A 22,079-nucleotide genomic window follows, 5' to 3' on the forward strand; every position below is an offset into this window, starting at 1 on the left:
TGATGTACAACAGTGGCTCGTTAGAGATAGTTGAGAATTTCTGTTACTTAGGTGATATTTGGGCAGTGAAGGGGGTGTTGGAAGAAGTGTTACTTGCAGATAGGTTCTGCTTGGAAAAAGTTCAGAGAGTTACTTCCTTTGTTGACTAGCAGAGTCTTGTCAATTAAGGTAAAAGGTAGGTTGCATTAGGCCTGTGTAAGAAGTGTTATGTTGTACGATAGTGAGACATGGGCATCTTGACCGTTTAGAAAGGAATGATATGAGAATGGTTAGGTGAATGTGTAACGCCAGTCTGAGAGACAAAAAGAATTCAGATGAGCTAAGAAGCAGGCTAAGTATCCATAGAATTACAGATGTTATCCAGAAAATTGAATTGGCTGGGGCACTTGGAAAGAATGGATGAGGATAATTGGGTAAGAAAGTGTAGAGACTTAATAGTTCCTGGGGCAAAGCCCAGAGGCAGATCGAGAAAGACTTGACAGGAGGTTATAAGGACAGACTTGATACAGAGGAAGTTGAGTTTAGATCTAACACAGTCTAGATCAGATTGAAAGAGGGTCATTAATATACCCCGTCCAACCCATGCTAGCATGGAAAACAGACATTAAGCTGAGAATGATGATGATATATTTTACTATTTTTTATATTTCGCAACATTAATTACTGCGTTTTGGGAAAAATTTATGTTTTTTTAATGTAGGCAACTCAAACGTTTAGAAAACGGCAACTCAAATGTTTAGCGCAAAACATACTAATGTTGAAAAATTTTTGTTATTGTTAAAGACTTTTTCTATATTTTCCCAACGTGATGAGAGATTTGCCACCAGCTCTTGATGGTACAACAATGAACCAAGTGTTTGCAAAGCATATCAACACCTTGCATGCTGCTAGAAGAGCATACATAGAAGCTGAGTTATCATCAAAAATCAGACGTGCCTTAAAACATAAAATTAAGGTAAACTGTACTCAATTTGACAGAGGTTGTAAAGTCTTTTACAAGAGAGACAAATGCAACAAATAGAAAGGACCTGGCACTGTAATAGGTCAAGATGGAAAAATTGTCTTTGTGCGACATGGAAATGTTTATGTTAGGGTATCAACCAACAGACTGATTAAAGTTGGGCATGAATTTCAAGAGCCAACAGAATCAGATCCTGGCCCTGAAATAAAAGTTACCTCAGGTGAGGCGAATTGCATTCGTGAATTTTCAGACGAAAAAAGCACTAATCAAAGACAACATGCGATGCTGCTATACACGATGGAGTACAACTTGACGATGCCACCTTGGACCAAAACATGACTGACAACGTTATGGGTATGCCAAAGAAAAATGATGAAATTCGCTACAAGCAACCAGGTGACAACATTTGGAGAGAGGCAACGCTAATCAGCAGAGCTGGCAAAGCAACTGGGAAGTATTCTTTCTGGTACAATGTGAAACACCCAGATGAAAAAAATCCCATTTGTATAGATTTTCAGAGTATTGATAAATGGGAAAAGGTAGAAAAGGGAAGAACTGAGAAAGTAAACATTGTCTTAGTGCCACAACGACGCCATTGTGAAAAATGATGAAATTAGCTACAAGCAACCAGGTGACAACATTTGGAGAGAGGCAACTCTAATCAACAGAGCTGGCAAAGCAACTGGGAAGTATTCTTTCTGCTACAATGTGAAACACCCAGATGAAGAAAATCCCATTTGTATAGATTTTCAGAGTATTGATAAATGGGAAAAGGTAGAAAAGGGAAGAACTGAGGAAGTAAACATTGTCTTAGTGCCACAACAACGCCATTGTGAAAAAGATGTTATCACTGCCAAGGAACGAGAGGTTAAGAACTGGAAGGATTTTGAGGTTTTTGAAGAAGTGAGAAATTCAGGACAAAAGACAATCTCTACTACATGGGTAATTACAGAGAAGAAAACTGGTCCAGAAAATTTTGTAAAAGCCAGACTTGTTGCAAGAGGCTTTGAAGAGGAGCAAATTTTACAAGTTGACTCGCCTACTGCCTTGAAAAGCACCCTGAGAATTCTGATAGCAGTCTCTAGTATAAAAGAGTGGCAATGCAAAACCACAGATATCAAAGCTGCTTTTCTTCAGGGATGCGAGATCCAAAGAAATGTATTTTTGCAGCCACCAATTAAAGCAGATGACCAAGGCAACCTTTGGAAACTTAAAAAAGTTGTGTATGGATTAAACGATGCTGTGCGACACTGGTTTTTTACTGTAAATTGAAAAGCTTGGATGTGTACAATTCAAGTTCGATCCAGCTTTGTCCTATTGGAAACGTCAGGATATTCTAGAAGGGCTTTTTGTTATCCATATCGACGATTTTATTCACTCTGGAACAACATCTTTTGAGAAAGAGGTTGTTTATAAATTAAGAGATGTCTTTCGAATTGGGAAAATTGAGGAAAACTAAACAGAGTTTACAAGATATTCTGTCGATTGGAAAACTTGATGTGTGTAAAATTGACTATTATCAAAGTGTTTCATTTTATTTCATTGTGCACACAGGTCGTGTACCTTCTTTTGTTGCAGACATTTCAAACATTATGGACGTTCTACGAACTACAAGAAAAAGGGAGGCATGTGTTAGTGTTGATCAAATGTTTATTATTTGTTTCTTTATAGTGTAGCATTATAACTGGTGGGTGTAATAAATATATGTGTACATCTTTTTCACTATCTGTGGTTATTATCAATTTTACACTTTTGACTGAATATGAAAAAAATCTTTCTTTTCCCAGGTCAGTTTTAAAGTCATGAAAAAGGTTGCAAACCAAAGGTATTTCTGAGAAACGGCCTAGACAGTACTAGACATAGTACAGTTAAATTAGTCAACACTGTTGAGAGAAATATTAAATCAAAGAGTTTGCAAGGCAGAGGGTCTAATTATAAAAATATTATATTATAAATATACATTTTAAAGTGAATTTGTCTGTAAATTTCTTTTTAACAAGGTTTCTACTGTAAAAATATTACCATGAAAAGCCCATGTTTTACCCCATCCAATGTAAGCATGAATTCCGCAAAATCTTCACAAATTAGAGGCAGGATTCTCAATGGGTTTGTTTCCTCGTCATCAAGGTTGTTTAGCTCTTCAAAATTAAAAAAATGTTAGAGGGTGTGAGTCAGAACCTTCATTTTTGAATTTGTTTCCCCAATGTATAATATTTGGTGTTAGAGTCACCCAGCTGACCCTATTTTCAGATCACAATTTTTGACATTCAGAGTTGGAAGAACTAGAGCGACAAATGCTCGTTGTCTCCCTACAGCAAGTTATCATTAAGTATCAGTGCAATGGAGCACATTTATGGCTGGATATTCAGGCCATTTCGTAAGATTTTAGGTAGGCGCGTAATAAATCGCACACCTCAGTAATTTCCTGCGTGTCATGCGCGTTCGATCTTAAAAAATTAAATTTTCAAGAAGCAAAAGTAAGAACAAAATCCCTTTACCACCTTACACCACCCAGGGGCTATTGTTTTGGCGTGTGGAACATGCGAAAAGCAAGTTTAAACAAAGTTTACAGCCAGGAATTTAAACCAATGGTACAAAAACTTGTGAGTAAAATCATTAATTATACCTTGTAAGTACTTGTAGGACAAACAATATTTAAGGTAAATTAAATTACGGAAAGTTAAAGCATGGCTAATAACGATATTTCACATTTTAATGCTGAGGATCGATCATGTAATTCCTTACTAAAATAATTTTTCTTTACTATCAAAAAATTTTTTTTTACTTATTATTATATAAAGAGATTGAATTATAAAACCACAAAAACACTACCAAATAGAACATATAAATATTTGCCATTTATTTTTCTATTTAAACTTCGTTAGATCTCTTTAAATTAAAAGAATTAGCAAATTTATAAAAATATGTATTTTAACTATGTGTTTTCTACGTACATGACAAATGTTTAAGTTAACGATAAGGGTTGCAAAGCCTTCTAAAATCATTCTCTGACTTCATATTTCGTTAAAAAACAAAGATTTGCGTGTGTGATTAATCGCATGCCTAAACAAATCCATGCATGTGGGGCGTGTGATTGCACACCTCTCACAAAATGGTCTATATATTTGTACATATTTTTTTTAAATTTTTGAGTTTTTATTTGTCCACCAACCCTATTTTTAGGACACCATAAACCATATGTTTGTGACATCCGCCTTGTACATTGTGATTTATTCTAAATTTGGCAGATATAATCCTAAATTGGCGGTACACTGTTATTTAGAAGTAAAACATTCGCAATAAATTTAATCTAAGACGGCATCTTCCACCCAATTAGCGTTTTTTTCCACATTGTGTTATTACAGACACTGGATTTATTTACAATTTTGTACTAAAGGAGTCAACAAGACCCTCAAAATATTAAATTTATCTTAAATAGGTGCTTAATTAGTCTTCCGCTCTTACGCCTAATTTGGAGATTCTTCTAATTAGCAGTACACTCTTAGTTAGCAGTTTTCCCCAAGTGTTATACTACTGTATGTGTAAATTATTAAGGCTAAATAATAATTTGTGGCGCCGTGGATTAGTGGTTATAGCTCTCGTACTCTGTGCGGGAGACCAGGGTTTGATTCCTCTTGACGGCGATTCAACATGGGCAAGTGAATGTTACCATAGCCCCGGGTTAACCCAAGCCATGTGAGGGAAATTGGGAAGATGGCACACTGTGTGGGCCATTGGATGTTGCCGGGAGTTGTCTAGTAGAGCGCGGGCTCTAATTGGGTCTGCGTAGCTCAAAATGAGCATTAAATAACCTAGGACTCTCCATCTACGCCATGGCCCCTGGAAATAATAGACAGGGTATATCCCTCGATATTTGTGAGGCTAGCCATGTAAAATATGAACATCTATCTATCTATCTATCTATAATAAAATGGAAATCACTGTTAGCTAGCTGCAATTCTTTGCCAAAAGTTGCGCTCAGGTTTCTTGAAGACAGAAGTTTGCTGCTATGACTCTCCAACATTGTGGAGACGAGGATAAACAATTGACATACTGGGTCTCGGCAATTAAAAAGATCAAGTGGTGTTAGTAATTAATAGCTTTTTCAAAATGTTATGGGGTGATGAAGAATGTCATGCAGAGAAGTGTTAATTGCAGAAGAGAAGAGTCAAAATACAGAAGAGAAGTGTGAAAATACAGAAGAAAACTGTTTAAATCATAGAAGAGAAGTGCTTTTAAATTTGAAGAGAAGTGAGCCATAGAGGGCATTGTACACTATAACTACTTCCTAAATTCTATATCTCATTCCACATATATAAGCTAGAGCTGTATAGGAAGGATTGGAGAGGCTGAGAACATTTCAACTTAAAAACGTGTAAAAATCATAAGACCAATGTTAAAAAAGAGATGAAAAAGTATGGCTAATATTACAAGACTTTTAACAAAACTAGCACATGTGAGATGATATAATTTAACAACAAACGAACTCTTTCTCTCACGCGGAGTCTGAGCGTGACAGTGTGGTGTGGAATGCAAACGAGGCAATTACCTGCCTCGCCAACTATACACAGTATTTATGGCGGAGACTTTGTTTCGTTTCCCCACATGGTTATTCATAGGAAATCATCGAGCTCCTTAAAAAATATTCAAATATTGAGCGTCTGGTCTATTAAAAACTTTTTGCCTGGGCGTATTTTTTTTGAAGAGGCGTTAAATTTTAGGAGGCGTTTAATTTAATTGTATTAACAAAACTTTTTTATTTTAAAAAAACTATAATATTCGGTTGTTATTAATCATCATAGATCACCCATAAGCCAACAAAGGTAACAGTAAGTATTGGCGCGTTTGACGCATTAGATCATAAGGTATATTTTATCTCACTTTTCGGGGTTGATCTTAAGAAGACTCGATTATTGGTAGTAACGGTTTGGTATATGGCATGATTTACATGGTTACTTTTTGGGATTCACTAAGAAAGATAGCTGATTTCAATTTATTTCCTATCATCATAAAGTATATATATTATCATTTACTACAGATAGGATGTAGCGGAGAAACTGCAAAATATTAATAAAAAATGCAAACATATCTTCAACACCTCGTCCACACTGCTTCTTCAACAATAGGGGACGAAACCTCATGCGTAGATATTTTTAAAAGAGAAGGCACGGCAACGATTTTCATTTGTTTTTTGTCTACTTTTTTCGGCTTTATATTCTAGGATTATACTAGTTCTTTCAGTATCGCTGACATAATTTAAATCTAATGATCACTTCACCAAATAACCACATCCAAAAATTTTAAAAAGAAGAACGTTGTTATTGTACTAGCATGATCTTTCCATTGCCAAGGGAGTTGTGGTCTTTATGCAGACGGTTTCATCTAACAAGCATCCCAGTAGAAAGCATAGTGACCACTGTCCTGGAATCTCCTGGAATTTAGTTTTTGTCCTTGAATGTCCTGGAAGTCCTGGACTTTCCTTCTTTTTTAGAGATTGTCCTGGAATGTCCTGAAATTTAGTTTGAAGGCTTAATTTTTACATGAAAGTTTAAACAAAAAAATACAAAAGAGACAAATGGATATTTTTTGGTCAGATGTTGGGATAATGAGAAAGATATTTGCATAACAAGTACATGAACTCTGAATTCATGGGTAGTGCAAATGCAGAGCAAATACTCAAAACTTTTTTGAATGGGTCCAAATCTGTTGATCCAAAAAGTCTTATGCAAATATCTTCAGATGGACCAAATGTCAACCTAAAGTTTCTTTCTTTCTTTTCTGAAAAACGTGATCTTGATGAACTAGCTGGTCTGGTGAATATCGGAACATGTGGCCTGCATACTGTACATGGAAGCTTGAAAAATGGCATCAAGAAGTCTGGTTGGGAAATGGGAAAGGTGCTGATTATTTATTTAACACCGATCTTTCCTTACCATTTTTGATTTTTTGATTGATACCTTCAGATACCATCAAAAAGGCTGATACAACAATGAAACGTTTAAAGATCGATGTCTCGGATAAGAACACACATAAGCCCCCTGAAACGATTGATGTTGGTATGGGTGCACAACTCCACATCTCACAATTTCGGAGAAGCAGTGATTTTAAAGGAAGTTCCCTTCGAAACTTTCATCAACAAACTGTTCTGTTCTTATCCAGTGTGACCAGTCACATGGTAGAGAAATGCCCCCTGAAACACATGATCATTCGATGCTGCAGTAAAATCAATCCCAACAGGCTGGCCACTAGGGATGAAAGAGAAGTTTCAAAGTTCAGATTTTCCAAGATGTTAGAAAAGCTAACTTCTTTAGGCCAAGTCACCCCTAAAGTTGCTGATGATGCTAAAGAACAGTTCTCAAAGCTCATTGATGATGTTGTACCTGAACACCAGGAAAAGTTTCTTTCATTTGAAAAATTTGATCAAAGGCTAGATACATTCTTTGCCCAGTTTCTAAAAACAAAAGTTTTCGAGTCTTTATGGAGTATTTAAGCTCGTATTCTGCCTGAGTCACGGACAATCTGCTATTGAACGAGGCTTCAAAGCAAATAAAGAATTCATTAAAGAGAACCAGTCAGAATGTTCGCTGAAATCATTAAGAATTCTGCACGATCACATGATTGCAAAAGAAGTGCGAGTACACAACATTCCAATTACAAGGGAATTAGTTAAGTCTGTCAGGTGTGGAAGATCGCGTTATGTTGAAATTAATAATGAAAAGAAGAAGTTAAAAGTGGATCCTGGAAAAGCATTGAAACGAAAGATTATTTCAACTGAAATTGAAGAAGTGCAAAGGAAAAAACAATTCCTCCAAACCAGTATAAACACTCTCATTAAATATGCTGATGAATTGGCATTGAAAGCACACACAAATGCTGACTTTCAAATCCTTGGACGATCAAACGATTTACAAATGTTAGCCAACACCAAGAAGGAACAATTTGACGAGTGTGTTCAGATGGAGCAAGCGTTAATACTACTTCGAAAGGATTCCATTGTTTGATTGGAAAAGTATTTTGTAGTCTTATGTTGCAATTGTGTTATGGTGTTAATTTTTGTTTGGCTAGCTAGTGTTTATTTAAGTTCAGAGATTGAATTCTTATGTTGTTACAGCTTTTAGTTTTAAGCTTAAAGAAATACATGACTTTACTTTATTTGTTGTCCTGGAATGTCCTGGAATTTTTATTTAAAATGTCCTGGAAAAAAAGGTAAAATGTCCTGGAAAGTCCTGGAATTTGAAAGTTTTTTTTGAGTGGTCACCATGGAAAGCGCAAATAGCCCTGCATTACGCACATGGTACCCACAGTGTTCTGTTTGTCACGCTCAACAAAACGAAACGAAATAAAGACCTAGCCAAAACTGCACCGGGTTATACATCATTCTAAAATAAAGAAAACGAGTAATTTCTGTGTAGTCGTCCTGTCTGGCTCATAAAAAAAGTTCTTTTCACCAAGATGGGTGAAAATGGCTACTGCTCTTCAAGAAACTAAGTCACTTCAGGAAAGGATAAACGAACTACATATACAGTTGACTGCTGCAAATGAAGAGCAACAGAAGGATGTCATAAATCTTATAGAACAAGATGAGGATTGCAAGTTAAAGAAAAAGAAACCTGGTTGGTGTAGTTTTGTTCTTTTGCTTTGAGCAGTCAGGGACAGCTGGAGATTAAGTTATTTTATTAACTATATAAGGTATATATGAGCGGCGAATTAGGTGGAATTTATTTAAGAATTAAATTATTGTCACTAAATTTTGTTAAATATAGCTTTCTGGTTCTTAGCGATCTCAAAATTAATCGTAAAAAAAAACCAAAATATCAAGAAAAATGATGACAATAGCTAAATGATAAAGATAAGCCACATCATAAATATATATGGTGTTAAAGTCATTCGAGTGTTAAAAATAGGTCAGTTGGGAAATAAAAATTCTAAAATTCAAAAAAAATGTATATTTTTACCTCTTTTATCGGCTAGGGTATGGTTGATTCTGCCAAGGGAAATACCTTGTCTTCCGCTCATATGTGTATTAGCAACAGTGTTTTTTCTCTATATCAGGGTGCCAAAAAAACACTTGATTTATTTCCGAGATTCAAAACAGTGCTTTCAATTTTGTTGACTCTACCAAAAAAAGGCAACCTTCAATACACAGGGTTCGAAAAGAAGAACCACGTACCTCCGTTAACAGATTACTTCCTAAGGGATCGTCCACAAATTTCGTCCCATTAACGAGACGCTATAAGACGAAAAAGTTAAAAAAAATTCGTCTCGTTTTGTTCTTAATTGAAATTGAGACGATTTAAAAATCGTCTCATAAATATCAGGAGACGATATTTTGTCAATTCGTCTCAGAATAAAAAAAGTGGAACAAAATATTTTAAGACGAATTGAGACGAATTGAGACGCTGCGGTAAAATCACGGAGACGAATTGAGACGAATTAAGACGCTGCGGTAAAATCACGGAGACGAATTGAGACGAATTAAGACGCTGCGGTAAAATCACGGAGACGAATTGAGACGAACTAAGACGACAGGGTTTCTTAAACACGAAAATTTATTTAAAAAGCTAGTGTTTTTTAAAGTGGTTTTAATGTATTCAGATATTTCAGATAGCGACAGCGACCTAGATTGGTTGTTTACGGACGATTCTTTGTCCGATGATGAAAATGAAGATTACATCAACGAAATTTTACAATGCGGTAAATATTTATTTTTATCTCGTCGTAAAATTTTCAGCAACGGTCTTGAAAACAAAAAAATATATAATTGCCCAATTTATCTTGTGATTTTTCCGTAGTCATGAGAAAAAAACTACTATAATTATAAAACTATATATTTTCTTTATTCGTAAATTTAAAGCTCGATGATGCAAAATCTTTAAAAGATTTGTTGTTTTTTTACCAACAACACACAAATATTCGAAAAACCTCACTATTTTAACTTTTCTCTTCGCACATGCCGGTGTGAGCATAAGAAGTAAATAATAGCAATTGAAGTTTGTTGCGATATTGCTTCTGAAAATTACGAAAAAAAACTATTTTTGCTTTATTATTTTTGTCAACTTGCACTGTTATATTAACTTAATGTATAATTATACTTATACAATTGATTATGGTGGGCTGCACATTGCAAAAAAAAAATTATTAACAATTTTATGTGACAGAAACGGCTTGTCAGAAGCAAATAATGTTCCGCAAAAAAACTGTGTGACGTGCGGTTGCATTACGTAAAATGATTTCAGACAAATTAGATAGCCGCTTGTTTAGACACTCAGTTGAGCAGCCTAGTGCCCATGGATTAAGATTTGAATCATTTTTTGTAAACTATCACAAAAAAAAATCAAATGGATAAACTTTTTTCCTTTAGCCTTCAATTTTGTCAATTCAATACGCGATTTGTTTTATAAAAACTGCGTTTTTAAGAGCGTTGAGGCTGAGATTTTGCCGACCATGAAATCGATTTTGAGTCCAACAATCTGGCACAGGTAATCCACGAAACAAAAAGAAACACTGATTTGATACTGGGCCTGTGTCAGAAGTTGGACACAAAAGTAGACGCTATAAGCGCAAGAACTGCTGTGCTTGAGAGTTACATCATGAAAAAAAGAAACTTATACGAGGCTAAAAATAAAATTTACCAGGAACCATTGCCCTTGCCAGCAACAATTACCCAGCCACCGAATAGTTATGTTGAGATGCTGGAAAATAATTTTGATCCGCTACTTTTCTTGCCCACAGAACATGATGACATGGGCATGGAGACCACGCATGTTGAAGCACGGCCGCAAGTCGCAACTCCGCAAGCCACACCACCCGTTGGTAAAAAAAACCCGCTACGCAAAATTAACCCATGCTCCGCGTTAATTAAAAAAGAGCTGGGTAAGCGTTTCACCCTTGCCGAATTAGCAGGTGGCAGGTTGAATGGTGGCAAAAATAAAAACGTGTTGTCACCACGAAGAATGGGAATAATTTTGCAGAAGGCCAGGAAGGAGCATAAGGAGGAATTTGAAAATAATATAAAAAACAATTTAAATGAAATCATTAACTCAAAATGTCGAAAGGCAAGTCAGAAAATAAGGGACACCACGGATTGATAAAATAAATAGACGAAATTATTTAGGTCAATTCTCACGTTCCGAACTTTTTTTTTCTCGCATTCTATAAAAAACCTTAGGCACAGAAAGGTCAAAGTAAAAGTGTTTTTGCATACGTATTTAGCTACGTATTTATGGACTGGTTTCTTATAAAAAAAACGTGCATAACGTAAAATGTTGAGATGATTGATTTCCTAAAACCGTGGAAATTTCAGATAAAATTTTTTAGCTCCTTATTCTGACTTGTCTTCGTATTTTAAGTTTTTATTTTAATATTGTTTGAAAAAGAATTTGTTCTAATTTATTCCGCGCTTTTTTATTCTCGCACTTTTTTTATTCCCTTACAAAATAAAATGTCTTACAAAATAAATTTTAGATATTTCTAACTATGATTTATCATAGTTAATAGAAATATCTAAAATTTATTAACTCCCTATTTTAACTTTTCTTCGGGTATAGGTTCAGCATGTTTATGTTTCTCATAACATACTTAAAAAAAGAATCAAACTGATAAAAAAAACGACAACTCACTCGCACGTGTGCTCTGACCCTCTGAAACCAATGAATGAATCACGATTCGAACACAGAGCAGAAGATAAAAATTGTTACATTTTTCTTCTTGAAAAATTCGAAAAGGACGGTTTCTCTTAGCTCCCCAACATAACATTTAAATGTATTAAGTTAAAAAGAGCTAATATACTGAAATGTACGAACCATTACAGGCAGAATACACCTAAATACACCTAAATACACCTGAGAACAAACATCTTGACATAAATTTTGCTTTTATCCCTGATCTGTGTACTGGTTTCGTTTAGTTAATGAATACCATGTTAAGGCTATTTTCTACCTCAAGAAAATTTTCGGCGATTTTTGATTGGCTAATTTTAATGTTTTTCGATGATGTGACGTTTGCGGAGGAACGCCAGCCATTTCGAATATATCTCCCAGTAAAGACGAGCTATGTTTCGCATCTAACTATCTATATTTAATATCTATATATTCCTTCCTAACAACATATTTAAAGAATCCTAATCTTAAAGAATATTTATGGCTAAATTCAGTTTCAGATATACTTACCAGTAAATATCGAAAATAACTCAAGATTCCATCTGTCACGACCAATAATAATATTTTTTGTGAGATTTGTTTCGCTTTTCCACAACATAGTTCCAGCTTCGAACGACGAAGTTTGCTGTGATAAAATGTTGCCAAGTTTGATAAATATACAGACCGTAACATTCAACAATCGAACGAGTACAAACAATGTAGCTTAAGTTAATCAGTAGCTGTGCCACTGCTAGCCAGGAGACCCAGCGTAATTTTTCTTACCACCGGGAAATCGGAGTAGTTAAGGTGGGAAAATTACGCTGGGTCTCAAACGATTTTTCTGCGGCCAAAATCTGGCCGCGCTTTTTGATTGGCTAATTCTATTGTTCTCTGCTCACGTGATTATTATCGGGGAAAGCCCTTTTCATCCCGAATATTCCAGCGAGTGGTTTCACTCACCCTAACAAACATTAGTATTCTACAAAGTTTTTACCAAAGTAAGATTTGACCAAGCTTGGTAAACAACTCACAGATAAATTAAAATGTCCTCCGAAGCGATTAGTCACATTGTTCGATTTAAACTCGGGGTTTCCGCTGAGTCATTCGTTCGCGTCTAAGCTTTAGTTTGAGAGAAACTCATTTTATCAACTGAAGAAGAAAGCTTAGTTAACTAGGCTATGCCACTGCCGTTCCGCTAGAACAATGGAATAATTTCTTTTTCACGGAACAAAATCACGCTGGGTCTCCTGGCCAAGATTTTTAAAGTTTCGTGTTAAACTCACGGAAGTGTTCGAAAATATTTTTCAACTTTTGAGACGAATTTATTATAGCAGAGACGAATTGAGACGATTTGAGACGAATTAAGAAAATTCATAGACGAAATGAGACGATTCGGAGACGAATTTGTTTTTAAAATATGATATTCGGAGACGAATTTGTGACTATCAGGAGACGATATGAGACGAATTAAGACGGTTAAGACACTACAATGTTATCACAAAAAATCGTCTCGTATGAAAGAGTTAAGACGAACAAAACAAATTTACAAGACGATTTAAAATGAGCCGAATTTAGACGAAATTTGTGGACGATCCCTAATGAACAATAGTCATATTAAAAAAAAACCTTGTTGTTTTATTGATGTGTGGTGGACTCTTTATCTTGATAAATCCACATGCTGTGATGCTAGCAATGTTTATTTCACAGTCTTTTCTTGGTTGGACACTCAGAATTATTAAATAATCCTGGTCCTTTTAATGCATGAGCAAGCATATCCATAGCCAACCTGACCATCCTAGCTAATTCACCGACTTCTGACTTAGTTAAAAAAACTACGTAGACATAAATCTCTTTTGCCTGACCCCTTCGTTGTTGGCAACCAGGTCTTACAACAAGAAATCCAGCCATACGGTTCTTAACTAATGCAGAAGTGAACGCCGACGGAGCACGAATAGAGCAAGTCTGCAAAACTGCACTTACAGGCAGAACAGACATTTTATCATGGATTTAGTTGTAGATAATTGTTTTCATTTGAAAAAAAAATTAGAAACCATAGCAGGTCCGAATTTAATGGATTTTTTTCTTTATGTTGCAAGTGTTATTCAAACAATTTTAAATTTCTGTATAAATTTTGTTAAAATGTAGCTGAACTTTCTAAATGAATTTTTAAGTTTTAAGCCATGTGGATGAAGATTTTTTTTAATTTAAAATCGAAGCATAATTTCTCGACCACAAAATGAATTTCAACAGATAAACCTATTGCACGCCTAACATCCTTTGCATGTGTGTTGTTAAACAAATAAATAGACATTTTGAAAATCGCATACTAGCGTAACGTTTTCAACTACCGTACGTGATTGATCACGTAAACATATTTACAAAATGAGAAGCCTGATATTAAAACTGAAAACTTTTAAAAAAAATATATATGACTTTATATTTTTATGTTAACAACAGCCTTGTGATAAAATAACATCTAAATATTTTACACAATCATTTATAATGACCTGCGCTTGATAAATAAGGTTTTAATAACAATTTCTTATAATTAAAATGGCTTTTCAGAAGCAAATGCTACAAAACTTGCTCACATATTTTCAGTCAAAACTTCATTAAATATGTACAAGTGAAATACACTAACGGAAAGGGTTTTTATTTCTTCTCTTGGCATAAAATTATCAAGCAAAACATGAGAATTAAATGGAAACACAACAAACAAAAAGGAGGAATGATTAATTTTTAATATCGCAAGAAAAAGCCAACGAAGTGATACCAAAATATTCAATTTGCAATTTTATCATTTTCTTTGCGAATTGATTCGCAAAAATGGCATTTCGATTTGCGAATTGCTAATTTGAACCTTGATTTATATTTATCAATCAAATTGTATTAACTGAAGCCTTTTTGAAAGATTTTGAAAGACAAACTTTTGGCAAAGCTCTAGATACCACCACAGTGTATCTGCCATTAGGTTTTTTGTCAAATTTATGTGCAGGACCTTTTGGGATACAAGGCATGTCCTGCTGCAAATACACGAGTTCTCATTTGTAGGGAACAACACTCTTATTGAAAATTGCAAAAAAAGGAGTAAGCTGTTATAAATTAAGAAGACTCTGAAGCTACAGGGACACGGCAACAATTTTCATGCGATTGCAGCAAAAAAATTGTTTTGTTGCAATCGCATGAAAATGTTTCACTGTGTCCCCACATCAAATATCCTTATTGTGCAACATTTTTTGCTCAAAATTTTTGTTGCTGCAACAAAATTTTCATGTTGCAAATGAGGATCAGGAAATTTCTCGTGTCCCAGCACTTTGATGAGAATTTTTGCAACATTTTTTATTTTAACCAATCAAATTCGTTTAAAAACAAATCAAAACAAAAGTTTTTCAATCACAACAAATTAGACAAGACTAGACAAGACTTCCACATGGCGGAAGATCAAGTGAAGCAAAAACTTTCGGAAGAAGAAAAAATGAACTTATTAAATTTTATACCGAAAACAAATCGTTGTAACCATGGCCTTGTCCAAATAGATCGTTTGGATTGTTTTTTCTTTGTTTCTTCTTCATCAAGAAGAAGTGCAATAGAAGCGATTATTATACTTCGATCAACTGCAACGGCCATCATTAATCACTGTCACACATGTTTTGGTTTCATTTTTATAAATTTTGTTTCATTTGCTGGAACTCATGCGACACGGAAACATCTTTGCATGCGATTGCAACAAAATTTTTTTTGTTGCAATCACATGCAAAGATGTTTGCCGTTTCCCCGTAGCTTAACCATGAAGAAAAGTAAAATAATTTTTTTGTTAAATATTTTGAAAAGAAAAGTTACAATTCCTTTTTATATATTTTAAGTAGGGTTACTGCTAATAACATAACAGATTAATAATTACTCCAGAAAATGAGAAATATTCATAATGCCCATGGTCAAAGCCTTATTAAATTATGTATACTTTCTTTTTTCAATACAGAAACGGAGCAAACAATTTAAGCTGTGCAGACCTCTTGATTTTATGACACTCCTGTCACTAGAAAGGGCATGTGTAGTCCACGCAATTCTTGGTTTGATAGACAAATAATGTTGACATAAGTCTGTTTTTCTGACATAGTAGGTTTCTGTGGGGCTGTAAAATAAATAAGTAATAAATATTTCTTTTTAAAATGGATGCAGGATTTTTGTGTGAGATCTTTAGCTTTTTTGTAATTTTATGGCGAGTTGGCATCCTCATCTTGTTATTGCATGCTGATTCAATCAGCAAGCCAAAAACAGAAAATAGATATTGATAGTACTTGATCACTTTTCCTACCACCTGACAACTTTTGGTTGGCAATATAATGAATAATGAAATTTCCCTGTACATGTTTCAGGCCTCACTAGAAAAAAAATGATGTTGCGCAGTCATTTGCATGTTGTAACTAATTTAAAAATATTTTGGCTAGAAATTTTATGGCATGCTGGGTCGTGTGGTTGCATTTTTTTAATTTTTTTTTATTAAGAAATATACTTGATTTATAGAATTTTTTTGTTATGTGATACAAATTAATGTTAGGCCTAAACTTTCCCGAAAAACCCACTGAATTTCTCTATGCTTAAAAATCTGACAAAACACTACCAACACTGCAAACTCCACAAAACCACTTTTAAACCTCAAGGCCACACTTGACTTCAATGCTTCATGACTTTTAGACTATGCTGCATTCACTCCTAACCCCATTTTTTAATCCTTTCTTGCTTGAAAGTATGTTTAGGGATCAGTAGCTGAGTCAATAGACAGGCCTATCAATAAGGGGAGAGCAATTGCTCTGGCTCACGCAAAGGCTCTCCCAATTCCAAAAAAAAATTCGGGCTGAGCAATATTAATTCATCTCATATGGAAATTATTGTTCCCTTTCTTATTATTTACAGTAAAAAAGAGCCAAAATATACAAAAAAGATAAAATAAAATAGATAAAAAAGACTTTGTGATAGTAAAGGTTTTTAAACTTATTTTATTTATTCAAATTTCTCGCCCAGTTTAAAATTTTGTAACCTTGGGGGAGCAATTTATTGCTCTGCTGTAATTTTCTTCTTGTTAGGTCTGAATAGACATCAATTTTTAAGGTTTCTGTAGCTCAATTGGAATCCTTACACAGGGTATTGGGTCCTCCTGTAAACAATTGGCAGGGTATATCCCTCAAAATTAGTGATGTTAACCACATAAAATATAAATCAGTACTACTATACTGCTTGTCCTATTATAAAGAATATAGAAATGATGTAGGTGTAGAAATCTTTGAAATTATAAGTATATATACATTTATTTAACCCACATTGTTTATCCTAAAAAATGCTGTTGGACAGTCATTTCATCATATTTTGTATTGTAACTCGGTTTAACTTTTAATTTTTTATTCTAAATCATAGAGGGTGGCTTATCATTTGGCATTCCTCCACCCAGATCAGGAAGACCAGCTTTAAATTTAAACTTAAGAGAGAAAAGAAAAAGTGAAAGGACGTAAGTAACTAACTTTGTTTGACATGTAAAAATTTAACAGTGCATATAATAGTTTGTTCAAATTATCTTCTTGTGCAGTGCTGCAATTGAAAGACAACTAAAAGAACTTACTAAAAAGGCTGCAATATTAGCTATAGATGGAGAGGTATGTAATATGTAACAAGAAAAAACTGAAAAACATTATTAGGCATGTTGACATGCATTGGCATGCTCCAAGCTTCCAAGAGTTGTAATTTGTGAATATTTTTTAGAAATACCCCTTTACAATTGAAGATTTAGAATGGATTGAAGAGATTGGGTCAGGGACATGTGGTGTTGTGAACAAAATGTACCACAGGGCTACCAACACAACAATGGCAGTAAAAGTGAGTTTTGTTTGAAGCTAATTTAAATATCCCTTCCTGGTGCTAAGATTAGGAAAAAATGCCAGGAGACAACAACAAGCCTGTATTAAAGAACAAATTTTCTTTACATGTAAACACATTTAATAATTATCGAAGAAATTTACCTCTGATAAATTGTTGAAGCATATGAGAGAGCAAAAACAAAAGAAATTATATATTTTGTTATTGTCCAAATAATACAGACGTTTATAAAAGAATTTTTAGTTTCATAAAAGTGAACAAAACAGAAATAAAATGAACAAACCAAGTAGCAAAATGTTAAAATTAAGATCAAAGTATGTATGTAGACTTACTAAAAAATAAATAAATAAATGCCTGCTCATACGTTAGATGTAAATCCTTCAGCAAGAATTCTTTTGTGGTATTTATTACATTGATTTTAATACAGTTCAATAGAACATTTTTTGTGCACTTCTTTCTGTGTACTGATTGCTTCGTGTTATTTTTGTATCAAAGTTAAACAGTATGTTTAATTTCTGTTTTTGTTGTATATACATAATTTGAAGATTCTGTTTGCTTAGTATATAAACATGTAAGGCTGCTTAAAGATTATTTGTATATAGCAATCTTACTCTTATTCTAATAAAAAAATCACAACAATTTTAGTTGCATCCGTGCATTTTCTGACTATGTTGGTGACCAGTACAACCCATTTTTTCTTTTACAAAATGTAGATTATGGGAAGGACTCCGATAATGGAAGAACAGAAGAGAATACTAATGGATTTAGATGTTATTACAAAATGTAACGACTGTCCATATATTGTGCAATGTTTTGGTTTATTTATTTCCCAGGTCAGTATTTGCATAATCAAACATCACAATAATAAAGAAATTAAATTTCCAGCCTAACAACAAAATCATTGGACAGAATTAGAAATTCTTAATAAGTTTTAGACCACTTTACGTCAGTAGCTTCAAATTAGCTGATCGCAATTCAAAGTACTTATTACGCAAAAATAATGTTAACTATGTAAATATAATTACTTGCTTTTATTTTATTTATTTTTTTAATTTTATTGGCAATCTCCAAGTTTACTAAGCCCGCTCTTAGCTCTTTGATCCTTCTCAGTTTAATAAAGTTTTAAAATTGTTTTCAAGTTCTGGATTCCAAATAAGAAGAGTGTGCAAAAATTCTAGGTGTTATGTTTTATTATTATTTTTGTAGAGTGATGTTTATGTTTGCATGGAAATAATGGGTACGTGTTTGGAAAAGTTGTTACGAACAACAAGAACACCTGTGCCGGAGCCTATACTTGGAAAAATTTCCCTTTCGGTAAGATATGTCTCAGTAAAGGAATAAGGTTTCTGTGACATTTATATTTGCTGTTATCATTCTGAATATTATTTAAGGTTAATTTCATTGCTTGCACCTAATTAGTAGGCAATGCTTGTGGAGATTCTTCTTCCATCATTAAGCAATGTTTTCTTTATTAATTTAGTAATAAATGCAAAAATTTGTCAAATATGTTTGTGTGAACTATAATATACTGTACTGACTATACTATTTCAAATAACTTATTGATGTAGATGACAACTGGATATACACATTTTCTTCATCTTTCTGCAGGTTGTAAAAGCGCTACAATATTTAAAACAAGAGCATGGAGTGATGCACAGAGGTATGTCCCTTTTTTCAATCACATGTGTACTTTACACATAAAAAGAAGTTGAACTCATAATCCAAACTTCCATTATTGGAAAAATGGTTTAAAGCACACTCCAATAATTCGATAGATTTCATTTAATGAATTTTTAAACTCCTAAAAGTTCTCCAAATTTTCCTTTACACTGGTGTTATGAAAGATTTACTTGCAAACGGTTAGATGAGGTGTGTGGAATTGCAGTAAAATGTATATGTTTATTTTATTTTTTTGATTTTCTTATCAATCATATGTTATTAACATTATTATTGTCAGTAAGTCTTTTTTCCCTCTGGAAACACGTGTTAGCACGGCCACCAATGAGACTGCATGTCCAGCAATGATTTGTTTATGGATGTGATTGTACTGTTTAGATATAAAGCCTTCTAATATATTACTGGATGACAAAGGTAATGTCAAACTCTGCGATTTCGGTATCAGCGGTAGACTTGTCGATTCGAAAGCTAAAACCAAAGGTGCTGGTTGTGCTGCTTATATGGCTGTAAGTGAAAAAAAACATTTTTTTCTGCATTTTTTTACACTACTTTATTTGGTAACAGTGCTGCCTTGTTTTTAAATTGTACGGTTTCATTCGACACAGAGTGGTAATGCGTCCTTGAAACACCTCAAAGCACCAAAATTTCACGTTTTTTTTTAATTTTCCTTTTTTTTTATAAATACTTACGTTACGTTAATTTCATTACAGTGCACGTTTCAAAACTAGTCCTTTTTATAGCGTTTGCCATTTGATTTATTTACTGTATTTTAAACTTATACGTCATGCAACAGCATAGAAAATATCTGTTATAAACATAAAAATACCCATTGGAAACTTTTTTATTACCCCTAATTTTGGGAATCAAAATCTCCTTCAAAACTGTAAAAAAGCTCTCAACTTTTCCACAATTATGATGTGGAAAGCTAATAATAGGATTTGATTCAACTCTTCGATTCTATTCTTCTGAGTTACAGCAAATTGTCGTACATATTTCTTCCCATTTATTAATGTGTCGTCCAGGCTATTTTCTCGATAAATCGTTATCTATATATGTTTAGCCTGAACGCGTTGAACCACCTGATCCTTTAAACCCCGACTATGATGTACGTGCTGACGTGTGGTCGTTAGGTATATCACTAGTAAGTTGACGTATTTTATGGTTTGTTCGTATTAATACGAGTTGCAACTATAATGAGGTTCTAATAACCTGTATTACCCTTCATTAAAAACGAACATGTTACATATGCCGCATTTTGTCTTTCTGTTCAAAATGGCTGCGCACTGCTTCATCTTGAGTCCCCCTTAGAGTAAATAATTAGCATACCAGATTAGTAGAACCCTGCTTTTTTTACGCGGGTTAACGACTATCTATATATTAATAACGTATACTCTCTCTGCGTTACTGACCGTCATGTTTTGAAAACGCTTACTTCGTTCTAATTAAATATATTAATTCGCCGGCGTGTCCATCTACGCAGAATCAGTTTATATATAATGTAAGCATATTTATTTCCAGGTGGAGTTGGCCACAGGTTCATTTCCATATCGTGGTTGTTTCAGTGAGTTTGAAGTGTTGATGAAGATTGTGCACGATGAAGCGCCATGTCTACCACCCAACCAAGGATTTTCTGAAGAGTTTCAATCATTTATTAAAGCCTGCTTAGAAAAAGATCGTGTAAATAGACCTAAGTTTGACGTATTACTGGTGAGTGTTATAGTTCTTTAAAAAAAGTAATTTTTGCGATTTTGCGATTTTTGGCCTAAATCGCGAAATTAGCCCGCGTGAAAAAAATTTAAGGCTTAACAAAAAGTTTATTCTTTCAAAATTATATTGAAAAGGCTTAGTCGCAAAAGTTAATTCTCGCGATTTTTATTTGTTCTGGAATTTGTTCTAGATAAAAAAATTTTATGTAATAATTGTTAACCATCTCATGAATCGATTCGAAATCATGTGTTTATTTCAAGATCTCTTTGAACAAATAATTTCCGAAATTTCCGAAAAGTTATTTTCCGTATGGTTGGTCTGATATAAACACGGGTGTATCGAGGCAACAATTTTAAACAACGGCTGTTTTTAAATCATCGTCAAATTTCATTTAGAAACACCCGTTTCTTAGGCGTTATGAGCGGGAACCCGTCGATGTAGTTGGTTGGTATTCGAATGTAACGACGTATGTATGACGACACGATGCCGTCATTAGATGACGTTTTCTACTATAGACTTACTATTGGCTGTTGCAGTAGATGGAGACAAAAATTTAAATGTCTTTTTTTAACTAAAAGAAATTATCGAATATTACATGTACGTTTTTATATGCAATGAATTTAAAGCATTTTGTGTGTGTTTGTCTTGTACTGAGAATTTACCGCCCATTTTACGTCTGCCTATAAGGGCGTTTTTGCAAAACGGCGTAAGAAGGGGTTGGCGTTACCATTTCTGTTTTCTTTTCAACTTCACAGTAAAAGTGTATCAAACGTGGTTCTGTCCTGGAATGTGCAAAATATTTTGTGTTCAATACAATCACCGATAAAGCATTTTAAGCTTTGTCAACAAAATTTCATGCAAATAATTAAATAAACAAATTTAGCATCGTATTTTTTGTCTTAGTCAGTGTGACCACTGTTTTTTTGTGCGTGCGTGCGATCAGACGAGTTTTATTCGTGATTAATTTATTTGTTTATTTTTAATGTACGCAAATTGATTTGTTTTGTTAGTGCCAGACTTCTTTGTAAATATATTTGAAGAAAAACAAAAAACGGAAACTACCTGTCGTTTTGTTTATAGTATCCGTATTAGGTATTTTTGCCGTCATGAGATTCCCACAATGTGCGGGTTTCACAGTGTAACCACTGACCGGAAAAGGAATTGCATCATTTTTAGCCATTTGCAAATTTCGACCATCGGGAACAACCATGTTGACCCCTTGTACACAT

General features: G+C 34.0%; 1 protein-coding gene across 1 annotated transcript; it reads left to right on the top strand.

The window, feature by feature from the left end:
* The first annotated feature begins 8,382 nt into the window (after window positions 1-8,382).
* On the top strand, window positions 8,383-21,911 carry LOC130662655 (dual specificity mitogen-activated protein kinase kinase 7-like). Its single transcript, XM_057461555.1, has 11 exons — window positions 8,383-8,574; window positions 17,011-17,101; window positions 17,180-17,246; window positions 17,353-17,466; window positions 18,180-18,299; window positions 18,673-18,780; window positions 19,075-19,126; window positions 19,522-19,649; window positions 20,204-20,284; window positions 20,662-20,850; window positions 21,246-21,911. The coding sequence occupies exons 1-11, from the start codon at window positions 8,424-8,426 to the stop codon at window positions 21,324-21,326; spliced, it is 1,182 nt and encodes a 393-aa protein (XP_057317538.1). The 5' UTR covers window positions 8,383-8,423; the 3' UTR covers window positions 21,327-21,911.
* Window positions 21,912-22,079: the final 168 nt, after the last annotated feature.

Source organism: Hydractinia symbiolongicarpus, chromosome 10 (genome assembly GCF_029227915.1).
Source record: "Hydractinia symbiolongicarpus strain clone_291-10 chromosome 10, HSymV2.1, whole genome shotgun sequence".
Classification (NCBI taxonomy): domain Eukaryota; kingdom Metazoa; phylum Cnidaria; class Hydrozoa; order Anthoathecata; family Hydractiniidae; genus Hydractinia; species Hydractinia symbiolongicarpus.

What these genes read in the sequence shown, in the direction of transcription:
- LOC130662655 (XM_057461555.1), top strand. Translation starts at nt 8,424, where the DNA reads ATGGCTACTGCTCTTCAAGAAACTAAGTCACTTCAGGAAAGGATAAAC. An exon ending in AAAAGAAAAAGTGAAAGGAC is followed by an intron (nt 17,102 to 17,179) that starts GTAAGTAACTAA and finishes CTTCTTGTGCAG; the next exon opens with TGCTGCAATTGAAAGACAAC. An exon ending in TTGGTTTATTTATTTCCCAG is followed by an intron (nt 18,300 to 18,672) that starts GTCAGTATTTGC and finishes TTATTTTTGTAG; the next exon opens with AGTGATGTTTATGTTTGCAT.